General features: G+C 43.5%; 1 protein-coding gene across 2 annotated transcripts in view; it reads right to left on the reverse strand.

Moving 5' to 3' along the window:
* LOC139583200 (ectonucleotide pyrophosphatase/phosphodiesterase family member 1-like) overlaps positions 1–12,362 on the reverse strand; it is a 67,543-nt gene that overhangs the window by 17,957 nt on the left and 37,224 nt on the right. For both annotated transcript variants that reach the window (XM_071414031.1, XM_071414032.1), the window contains exons 14-16: positions 8,510–8,541; positions 8,246–8,373; positions 4,824–4,893 (exon numbers count right to left, since the gene is read on the reverse strand). In XM_071414031.1, coding sequence (XP_071270132.1) covers positions 4,824–4,893; positions 8,246–8,373; positions 8,510–8,541 — 230 coding nt within the window. The remainder of the gene's footprint in view (positions 1–4,823; positions 4,894–8,245; positions 8,374–8,509; positions 8,542–12,362) is intronic.

Raw genomic sequence — 12,362 nt, forward strand, 5'->3', positions numbered from 1 at the left:
CCATTCAATCATAGAATTAGGATCAGAGAACGAGTGAATGTGTTGTGTTGGGATTGTGCCACAGAGCATTATGGGGGTTCTATTTGTTGAGAAACTGGATGACATTGCTGGACAGAGATTAAGAGTGAAGAGTGATAGTTGAGCATTTTGGGGATATTATTGTTCTTTATTTATGTGTCCAGTTAGTGCAATTATTTAAAGGTTTATTTTATTTAACCATTATTTAACTAGGCAAGTCAGTTAAGAACAAATTCAAATTTACAAATGTGTCTTGCTAACTTCAGTAGCTAGCTAGCTATCAGCGCAAGTGTGTAGTTTTCTCCACCAGAGTGGCCAATGTTGCCGAAAATGTTGCAAACTTTTTGTTAAAGAACCCTTTTCATTCTCTGGAGTTTACGGAAAAGGTGTGAATTAAAAGTGAGGGTCGACCTCTGCCTGAGATCAGTATCATTAAGGATGAAAAGGTGAGGGCGTTCATTACCAACTGGTATCAAAAGTATAGCTGGTTAACAGGGAGCCTTTCATCAAGCCGCCTGTATTGCTGGCCTTGCCTGCTTTTTGGAAAGTCTGCGCCTTGGTCGAAAGGTAGGTACAGTGACCTGAAGAACATCGACCGTTAAGCAAACGGCAGAACAAAAGAAGGGAGCATATAAATGCCCACATCCGATTCAAACTGCATCGACGACGAAGGTCTGCGGGTTTAAACTGCGCAACACAACAAGAAAGTGATAAGACGCAGCAATGTTTTGAAGCGGTTTATCAACGCCACTCCGTTTTTGGGCATGCAATTACGTGCTTTTAGAGGACACGGCGAGGGGGAAAGTTCCGCCAACAAGGGCAATTACAATCAGCTTGCAGAGGTAATTGCACGTTACGATGCCTTACTTGCTGAACATATTGAACTTTTGATTGTCTTTTCTGGGATGTCGAAAATAATTCCTAATGATTTGATAGCTACAATCGCATCATCTATTAAAAGTTAGATTAAAAGAGAGAGGTTGACGCAGCGCATTTTTTCGCGTGCGCTCAAGTAGGCTTTCTACTTTCCTCCGGTATTTATTTTGCGAAGATAACACAATCACTCCGGACAGACACAAGCAAAAACTCATGACAAATGTTGCAAGAGCCTAGGCCATACCTAAACATTAGAAATCTGACATGCTGTATGGGATGAAAACGAGACAATTTCCCCATCTGATCAACTGTAGACTACTAATAAGAGCAGCTGCATACAGCCTATGCGCCCAGTCCGTCTGGTCAAGGTAACTAATTGGTCATTTATAGTCCATTTTGTGTGTCAGGAAAAAATGTGAATGTGATCAAATTTGGTTTATATTCAAAATTGGGCTGGCAAGGCTGCCTATACGTTTTTAAATCCAAAATTAATCAATCAACATAAGTGATGACATGTATGTAAATGTTTTATAAGGCCTACAGTTGTATAGGCCTGCATGATGCAAACATGCATAATGCAAGCTCAACCCTGTGAGTTCTATTGTCTATCAGTTGTTGTCTATGTGTCTGGGTAGAGGAAATCCCCCTCCTTATCTAGTCTAAATATAATTTATATGAACAAATATAAGGTAGCTGCAGTTTGAATGGGTTCATTGCTGATTAGGAAAAACCAGTCCCATCATAGCCCATATAAAACCTTTAAAAGGTTCTGACCATTTGAGCAGACACATGCACATTTGTGGCCTGCTGGAGGTCATTTTGCAGGGCTCTGGCAGTGCTCCTCCTTGCACAAAGGCGGAGGTAGCGGTCCTGCTGCTGGGTTGTTGCCCTCCTACGGCCTCCTCCATGTCTCCTGATGTACTGGCCTGTCTCCTGGTAGTGCCTCCATGCTCTGGACACTACGCTGACAGACACAGCAAACCTTCTTGCCACAGCTCGCATTGATGTGCCATCCTGGATGAGCTGCACTACCTGAGCCACTTGTGTGGGTTGTAGACTCCGTCTCATGCTACCACTAGAGTGAAAGCACTGCCAGCATTCAAAAGTGACCAAAACATCAGCCAGGAAGCATAGGAACTGAGAAGTGGTCTGTGGTCACCACCTGAAGAACCACTCCTTTATTGGGGGTGTCTTGCTAATTGCCTATAATTTCCACCTTTTGTCTATTCCATTTGCACAACAGCATGTGAAATTTATTGTCAATCAGTGTTGCTTCCTAAGTGGACAGTTTGATTTCACAGAAGTGTGATTGACTTGGAGTTACATTGTGTTGTTTAAGTGTTCCCTTTATTTTTTTGAGCAGTGTATATATTTTCAGCACAGACTTTAATTTGACTCATTCACCTGTTTTTTCCCCGAGTGAGTGAGTGAAGTCGCAGGGATAATTATAACGACAACACATTCCAGGCGTGACCACGTCTGGAAAGATACGCATACCTATCAAACATATATAGACTAACACAGAGATGGCAGGGAGCAATCTAGTAAACATAGCCATGGAAGAACAATACAACCCACACGGGAACAAAGCATACTGTTTAAAGTGATGGTATTGGCTTATTTTGAAAAAGATTTTCTAAGGCTGGAAACATACACAGACAAATCATAAAAACGAACTAGGAGATGCCAGGGAGAAATCGAGTAAAACCTAACATAATAAAAATGTCTCCGGCACGACAACACAACCCAAATGGGAGGACATTGTACTGTTATAGGTGATGGTATTTCATTGGGCTTATTTTGGGAGAGACTCGCTAGTAGGAGAAATCTAAACATGGGAAAATAACACACCCCGAATGGAAGGACAGTGAACTGGTACAGGCCTACGTGATGGTATTTCAGCTGATTTATTTTGGGAGAGACTTACTAAGGCTCAGTCTGGGGGGAGACTAGATGGTCTGATCTCTTCAGAAAGGCATATACAGGTGAAGTCGGAAGTTTACATACACCTTAGCCAAAATACATTTAAACTCAGTTTTCACAATTCCTGACATTTAATCCTAGTAAAAATTCCCTGTCTTAGGTCAGTTAGGATCACCACTTTATTTTAAGAATGTGAAATGTCAGAATAATAGTAGAGGGAATGATTTATTTCTGATTTTATTTATTTCGTCACATTCTCAGTGGGTCAGAAGTTACACTCAATTTGTATTTGGTAGCATTGCCTTTAAAATGTTTAACTTGGGTCAAACATTTTGGGTAGCCTTCCACAAGCTTCCCACAATAAGTTTGGTGAATTTTGTCCCATTCCTCCTGACAGAGCTGGTGTAACTGAGTCAGGTTTGTAGGCCTCCTTGCTCGCACACACTTTTCCAGTTTTGCCCACAAATTTTCTACAGGATTGAGGTCAGGGCTTTGTGATGGCCACTCCAATACCTTGACTTTGTTGTCCTTAAGCCATTTTGCCATAACTATGCTTGGGGTCATTGTCCATTTGGAAGACCAAGCTTTAACTTCCTGACTAATGTCTTGAGATCTTGCTTCATATATCCACAATTTTCATTCCTCATGATTCCATCTATTTTGTGAAGTGCACCAGTCCCTCCTGCAGCAAAGCACCCCCACAACATGATGCTGCCACCCCCGTGCTTCACGGTTGGGATGGCGCTCCTCGGCTTGCAGGCCTCCCCCTTTTTCCTCCAAACATAACGATGGTCTTTATGGCCAAACTGTTCAATTTTTGTTTCATCAGACCAGAGGACATTTCTCCAAAAAGTACAATCTTTGTCCCCATATGCAGTTGCAAACCATAGTCTGGCTTTTTTATGGCGGTTTTGGTTAAGTGGCTTCTTCCTTGCTGAGCGGCCTTTCAGGTTATGTCGATATAGGACTTGTTTTACTGTGGATATAGATACTTTTGTACCTGTTTCCTCCAGCATCTTCACAAGGTCCTTTGCTGTTGTTCTGGGATTGATTTGCACTTTTCGCACCAAAGTACGTTCATCTCTAGGAGACAGAATACATCTCCTTCCTGAGCGGTATGACGGCTGCGTCCTCCCATGGTGTTTATACTTTTGTTTGTACAGATGAACGTGGTACCTTCAGGCGTTTGGAACCAGACTTACAATATTTTTTCTGAGGTCTTGGCTGATTTCTTTTGATTTTCTCATGATGTCAAGCAAAGAGGCACTGAGTTTGAAGGTAGGCCTTGAAATACATCCACAGGTACACCTCCAATTGACTCAAATTATGTCAATTAGCCTATCAGAAGCTTCTACAGCCAGGACATCATTTTCTGGAATTTTCCAAGCTGTTTAAAGGGACAGTCAACTTAGTGTACGTAAACTTGTGTCATGCACAAGTAGATGTCCTAACCGACTTACCAAAACTTTAACAAGAAATTTAGGGAGTTGAAAAACTAGTTTTAATGACTCCAACCTAAGTGTATGTAAACTTCCGACTTCAACTGTATGTTCCCTCTGGGTTCAGCAACAATAGCATGATTTAACCTAAAGAATCTCTGACATAATTCAACCAACTGAGGCTCCTCAGTAGTAGCCTGGTCCCAGATCTGTTTGGAACATTTGGCATGATAATGACCATAGGAGTTGGCAAGACAGCTCAAACATATATGGGACCAGGCTAGGCTACCTCTGTAGTACTTCATCATAGAACCTTGTCACGTCCAAATAAAAATTGCATGGATCGTGCAGTGTTAATTAATCCTGGTCCTGGGGACCCAAAGGGGCACAGATTTTTGTTTTTACCATAGCACTACACAGCCGATTCAAATGAGCAACTCATCCACAAACTTTGCCGATTTAAACCAGGTGTGTATACTAAGGCAAAAACAAAAAATGTTTTCAATTCACTGCATTAATTTCACACTGTATCGCTGACATACACGCATCCTTCTCTCCTCCCCTGACCTGCATGTTTTTGAAGACGTTATCCGAGCCGTGGAATCCACCACTGCAGTACTTGATTTCTTTAGGCTGGCTGTGGAGGAAGAGATGAAAAACCATTATTCCATTCATAGAAAAGGACATCACACCTCCACAGAGTTATACACGGAGTGTAAAAAACATTAGGAACAGCTTCTTAATATTGAGTTGCACCCCCTTTTGCCCTCAGAACAGCCTCAATTCGGCAGGTACCCTAGTGGTTAGAGCATTAGGCCAGTAACCGAAAGGTTGCTAGATCGAATCCCCGAGCTGACAAGGTAAACATCTGTCGTTCTGCCCCTGAACAAGGCAGTTAACCCACTGTTCCTAGGCTGTCATTGTAAATAAGAATTTATTTTTAACTGACTTGCCTAGTTAAATAAAGGTTAAATCCCCAAAATATAATAAAACATTGGGGCATGCACTCTACAAGGTGTCGAAAGCGTTCCACAGGGATGCTGGCCCATGTTGACTCCAATGCTTCCCACAGTTGTGTCAAGTTGGCTGGATGTCCTTTGGGTGGTGGACCATTCTTGATACACACAGTAAACTATTGAGTGTGAAAAACCCAGTAGCGCTACAGTTCTTGACACACTCAAACCAGTGCGCCTGGCACCTACTACCATACACCGTTCAAAGGCACTTAAATATTTTGTCTTGGCCATTCACCCTCTGAATCTCGAGGCTTAAAAATCCTTCTTTAACCCGTCTCCTCCCCTTCATCTTAACTGATTGAATGGATTTAACAAGTGACATCAATAAGGAATCATAATTTTATTTTATTTAACTAGGCAAGTCAATTAAGATCAAATTCTTATTTACAATGGCGGCCTACCAAAAGGCCTCCTGCGGGGATGGGGCTGGGATTAAAAATAAATTATATCAAAATATAGGGGGAAAAAACATCACGACGAGACAACACAACATAAAGAGAGACCTAAGACGACAACATAGCATGGCAGCAACACATGACAACAACATGGTAGCAAGAATCATAGCTTATTCCCCTGGTCAGTCTACAGTGGCTTGCGAAAGTATTCACCCCCTTGGCATTTTTCCTATTTTGTTGCCTTACAACCTGGAATTAAAATCGATTTTTTGGGGGGGGTTTGTATCATTTGATTTACATAACATGCCTACCACTTTGAAGATGCAAAATAGTTTTTATTGTGAAACACAAAAAAAAACAGAACTTGAGCGTGGATAACTATTCACCCCCCCAGAGTCAATACTTTGTAGAGCCACCTTATGCAGCAATTACAGCTGCAGGTCTCTTGGGGTATGTCTCTATAAGCTTGGCACATCTAGCCACTGGGATTTTTGCCCATTCTTCAAGGCAAAACTGCTCCAGCTCCTTCAAGTTGGATGGGTTCCGCGTGTACAGCAATCTAAGTCATACCACAGATACTCAATTGGATTGAGGTCTGGGCTTTGACTAGGCCATTCCAAGACATTTAAATGTTTTCCCTTAAACCACTCGAGTGTTGCTTTATCAGTATGCTTAGGGTCATTGTCCTTCTGGAAGGTGAACCTCCATCTCAGTCTCAAATCTCTGGAAGACTGAAACAGGTTTTCCTCAAGAATTTCCCTGTATTTAGCACCATCCATCATTCCTTTAATTCTGACCAGTTTCCCAGTCCCTGCCGATGAAAAACATCCCCACAACATGATGCTGCCACCACCATGCTTCACTGTGGGGATGGTGTTCTCAGGTTGATGAGAGGTGTTGGGTTTGCGCCAGACATAGCGTTTTCCTTGATGGCCAAAAAGCTCCATTTTAGTCTCATCTGACCAGAGTACCTTCTTCCATATGTTTGTGGAGTCTCCCACATGCCTTTTGGTGAACACCAAACATGTGTGCTTATTTTTTTTCTTTAAGCAACAGCTTTTTTTCTGGCCCCTCTTCCGTAAATCCCAGCTCTGTGGAGTGTACGGCTTAAAGTGGTCCTATGGACAGATACTCCAATCTCCGCTGTGGAGCTTTGCAGCTCCTTCAGGGTTATCTTTGGTCTCTTTGTTGCCTCTCTGATTAATGCCCTCCGTGCCTGGTCCGTGCGTTTTGGTGGGTGGCCCCCTCTTGGCAAGTTTGTTGTGGTGCCATATTCTTTACATTTTTTAATAATGGATTTAATGGTGCTCCTTGGGATGTTAAAAGTTTCAGATATTTTTTTTTATAACCCAACCCTGACCTGTTAGGAGAGCTCCTTGGTGTTCATGGTGCCGCTTGCTTGGTGGTGTTGCAAACTCTGGGGCCTTTCAGAACAGTTGTGTGTGTATATATATATATACACACACTGAGATCATGTGACACTTGAATAAAGTCCACCTGTGTGCAATCTAACTAATTCTGTGACTTCTGAAGGTAATTGGTTGCACCAGATCTTATTTAGGGGCTTCATAGCAAAGGGGGTGAATACATATGCACGCACTACTTTTCCGTCTTTTTTTTTTTTTTTAACAAGTTTTTTTTTCTCATTTCACTTCACCAATTTGGACTATTTTGTGTATGTCCATTACATGAACTCCAAATAAAAATCTATTTAAATTACAGGTTGTAATGAAACAAAATAGGAAAGAACGCCAAGGGGGATGAATACTTTTGCAAGGCACTGTATGTCATGGAAATAGCAGGTGTTCTGTACACTCTGTGTACATCTGCCATACAGTGTGTATACAACACTCAAATAGAGGGATTATCAATTGGACAGCTGTATAAACCAACCAATCTAAAATAGCCTCTCACATCCTCAGTTGTGGCAACCTGATCAACAGGAAAAAGCTTTCCATTCCTATTTCAGAAATCCCTAAATTCTGCCGAAACATCGGCAAAAAAACTAATCATGTGTCCATGGCAACCACTTTGCCCACATCTAATTTCTGGTATGCTAATACGCATTCTGTTAAGATAAGCTATCACTTAGAATTTGTGGCAGCTGTTGAAAATGTCAGGGTCATTGTTTCCAAGTCGTCTTGTCGAATATTGTCTCTTTGCAACAGACAGTTGAACCTAACAAGAATGAAATATAAAGTGGGATGACATTTTGCAAGTACCTGTAACTACTTTCAAAGTGCATGTAGGCACAACGTTTAAAGTGAAGGACACAAGTAGTTCTAATTAGTACTGATTAAATTGAGCCGTGAGTAGGCTAAGTCAAGTAACTTTGAAAGGGTACTTATTTACTTAGGTTAGTAAACAGTAACAGTTACTTTGGCTTAATGCCAGAGTCAAGTCAAAAGTGCAGTTAAGGTTCTGTGATCACCCTAAATGTCCTGTTTAAGAAAACATAACACATCTCATATAGATTATGATATAATACATTATATTGGGGTAAGGGATTTGGGAGAATCAGGCATAGACTTCAGAGAAAGAGAAACAGAAAAAAATATATAGCTGGATTGTGACATACAGTGCTGCCTGCCAACCAGGCTTCATGTAGAGATGGGCCCTCTCGATGCGCACGTTGTTCGCGAAGTGCATCCGTTTGGGGAGGTGCTCTTTCAGGTAGGGCCTCATGGGCTGGTCAGGGATCCTGCACTTCAAAATGCACAGCAAGAGGAGAGTGGAGAGTCAATGAAGGGGCAGAGGGAGAGGCCTGTCTGACATGAGTTAAGGCAAGCAGATACTTTTCAATTCATCTTATGAACACAGAAATCAATGGGGCTTCACATACCGACAGATTCTTCACCAGGCCTTCATAGTCGACTGAGGGAATGAAAACAGACACGGTTGTTAACCCAAGGGTCATTCCCCATCTCAAAACGTGTTTTACGCCTTCCCCTTGGCCCCAACGTTCTTATGTTTGCAGATCTGGAAGGTTTTCACTAAGTGGGATTTCATCTCTGCTCAAACAGATTCTCCCCAATTTCGTAGTATCCAATTGGTAGTAGTTACTCGGGAGAGGCGAAGGTCGAGCGCCATGCGTCCTCCGAAACACACCCCAACCAAGCCGCACTGCTTGACACAACGCACATCCAACCCGGAAGCCAGCCGCACCAATGTTTCGGGGGAAACACCACAGGAGACGCTCGTGCGCGACGAAACAAGGATATCCCTGCCGGCCAAACCCTGCCTAACCCGGACGACGCTGGGCCAATTGTGCGCCGGCCCATTGGCCTCCCGGTCGCGGCTGGCTGTGACAGAGCCTGGGCTCGAACCCAGAGTCTCTGGTGGCACAGCTAGCACTACGATGCAGTGCCTTAGACCACTGTGCCACCCGGGAGGCCTAGATTTACATATTTAGACCGAGGGATTTAAAATTGCTTACAGATCTGCAAACATCAAATTTTATTGGTCGCATACACCTATTTAGCAGTTGGTTTGTGGGCGTGGTGACTATTTATCAGTTTGATGGCTTTGAGATCGAGAGACTGAAAAACAGCTTCTGTCCCAGCTTTGATGCACCTGTACTGACCTAGCGGGGTGAACAGGCCAAGGCTTGTGTGGCTGAGGTCCCTGATGATCTTCTTGGCCTTCCGGTGACACTGGGTGCTGTAGATTTCCTAGAGGGCAGGCAGTGTGCCGCCGGCGATGTGTTGGGCAGACCACACCACCCTCTGCAGAGCCCTGCGGTTGCGGATGGTGCAGTTGTCGTACCAGGCGGTGATACAGCCCGACAGGATGCTCTCGATCTGTACAAGTTTGTGAGGGTCTTAGGGGCCAAGCCACATTTCTTCAGCCTCCTGAGGTTGAAGAGGCGCTGTCGCGGCTTCTTCACCACACTTGTCTGTGTGGGTGGACCATTTCTGATTGTCAGTGATGTGCATGCCAAAGAACTTGAAGATTTTCACCTTCTCCACTGTGGCCCGTCGTTGTGAATGGGGGCGTGCTCCCTCTGCTGTCTCCTGAAGTCCACAATCAGCTCCTTCGTTTTGTTGATGGAGAGGTTATTTTCCTGGGACACTCCACCACGTCCCTCACCCCCTCCCTGTAGGCTGTCTCGTCATTGTTGGTAATCAGGCCTACCATAGTTGTGTCGTCTGCAAATTTGATGATTGAGTTGGAGACGTGCATGACCACGCAGTCATGGGTGAACAGGGAGTGGGGATGAGTACGCACCCTTGTGGGGCCCCTGTGTTGAGGATCAGCACAGTGGAGGTGTTGTTTCCTACCTCACCAAATGGGGCGGCCTGTCAGGAAGTCCAGGACCCAGTTGTACAGGACGGGGTTCCAACACAAGGCCCAGAGCTTAGAGGGTACTATGGTGTTGAAGACTGAGCTGTAGTCAATGAACAGCATTCTTATATAGGAATTCCTCTTGTCCAGATAGGATAGGGCAGTGCGATGCCGTTGTCCATGGATCTATTTGGGCGGTATGCAAATTGCAGTGGGTCTAGGGTGTTGGATAAGGTGGAGGTGATATGATCCTTAACTAGCCTCTCAAAGCACTTCATGACAGAAGTGAATGCTACGGGGCAATAGTAATTTAGTTCAGTTACCTTTGTTTTTTGGGTACAGGAACAATGGTGGACATCTTGAAGCAAGTGGGGACAACAGACTGGTATAGGGAGAGATTGAATATGTCCGTAAACACTCCAGCCAGCTGGTCTGCACATGCTCTGAGGACGCGGCTAGGGATTTGGGTTGTATACCAGGGTATTTGGAAATAGCCACTGGATGTTCAAAAACTTTTGACCGGTAGTGTATGTATAACTTTATCAGCTGGATTGCCCGTCTTTGCAATTTGTTTATCTTTGTTTACGCTCATTAGCATATTTAGCTAGCAGCTACCATGGAAATTCGCTATTAATTGTGCTAATTTTGTCAGCATTCTGGTAATGGCCTTTTTTGCTTTATTTGGCGCCCCCTTGTGTACTAAACCAGTAATATCGTATATTCTGGGGTGAGAGAAGGACGGTATGACAATATGAAAATCTGGATACCGCCCAACCCTAATAGGGAGGCCTTCAGCCTTGCAAGAGTTAACACGCTTAAATGTCCGACTCACGTCGGCACAGAGAACGAGAGCTCACAATCCACGAGAGGGGTGGTGGCCTGCATCGGCGGCACTGTGTTTCCTTCGAAGCGGGCAAAGGAGGTGTTTAGCTTGTCTGGGATGAGGACGTCAGTGTCCGCGATGTGGCTGGTTTTCCCCTTTATAATCCGCGATTGTCTAGAGTCCCTGCCACATACAGTACCAGTCAAAAGTTGACACCTCCTCATTCAAGGATTTTTCTTTATTTTTACTATTTTCTACAATGTAGAATAATAGTGAAGACATCAAAACTATGAAATAACACATATGAAATCATGTAGTAACCAAAAAGTGTTTAAACTATTAAAATATATTACATTTTGGGGATTCTTCATAGTAACCACCTTTTGCCTTGATGACAGCTTTGCACACTTGGTATTCTCTTCACCTGGAATGCTTTTCCAACAGTCTTGAAAGAGTTTCCACATATCCTGAGCACTTGTTGGCTGCTTTTCCTTCACTCTGCGGTCCAACTCATCCTAAATCATCTCAATTTGGGTTGAGGTCGGGTGATTGTGGAGGCCAGGTCACCTGATGCAGCACTCCATCACTCTCCTTCTTGGTCAAATAGCCTTTACACAGCCTGGAGGTGTGTTTTGGGTCATTGTCCTGTTGAAAAACAAATGATAGCGCAAACCAGATGGGATGGCGTATCGCTGCAGAATGCTGTGGTAGCCATGCTGGTTAAGTGTGAATTCGAAATAAATCACAGAAAGTGTCACCAACAAAGCACCCCCACACCTCTATGCTTCATGGTGGGAACCACACATGTGGTTCACCTACTCTGCGTCTCACAAAAACACGGCAGTTGGAATCAAAAATCTCAAATTTGGACTCATCATACCAAAGGACAGATTTCCACCGGTCTAATGTCCATTGCTCGTGTTTCTTGGCCCAAGCAAGTCTCTTTTAGTAGTGGTTTCTTTGCAGCAATTGACCATGAAGGCCTGATTCACGCAGACTTCTCTGAACAGTTGATGTTGAGATGTGTGTTACTTGAACCTTGAAGCATTTATTTGGGCTGCAATTTCTGAGGCTGGTAACTAATGAATTGAACCTCTGCAACATAACTCTGGATCTTCATTTCCTGTGGCGGTCCTCAAGAGAGCCAGTTTCATCATAGGGCTTGATGGATTTTGCGACTGCACTTGAAGAAACTTTCAAAGTTCTTGAAATGTTCCGGATTGATTGACCTTCATGTCTTAAAGTAATGATGGACTGTCGTTTCTCTTTGCTTATTTGAGCTGTTCCTGCCATAATATGGACTTGGTCTTTTACCAAATAGGGCTATCTTCTGTATACCAACCCTACCTTGTCACACCACAACTGACTGGCTCAAACGCATTAAGAAGGAAGTCATTTTCACAAATTAACTTAACAAGGCACACCTGTTAATTGAAATGCATTCCAGGTGACTACTCCTTGAAGCTGGTTGAGAGAATGCCAAGGGTGTGCAAAGCTGTCATCAAGGCAAAGGGTGGCTACTTTGAAGAATCTCAACTATAAAAAAAAATATTTGGATTTGTTTAACACTTTTTTGGTTACTATACGA

The sequence above is a fragment of the Salvelinus alpinus genome, chromosome 8 (assembly GCF_045679555.1).
Source record: "Salvelinus alpinus chromosome 8, SLU_Salpinus.1, whole genome shotgun sequence".
Taxonomy (NCBI): Eukaryota; Metazoa; Chordata; class Actinopteri; order Salmoniformes; family Salmonidae; genus Salvelinus; species Salvelinus alpinus.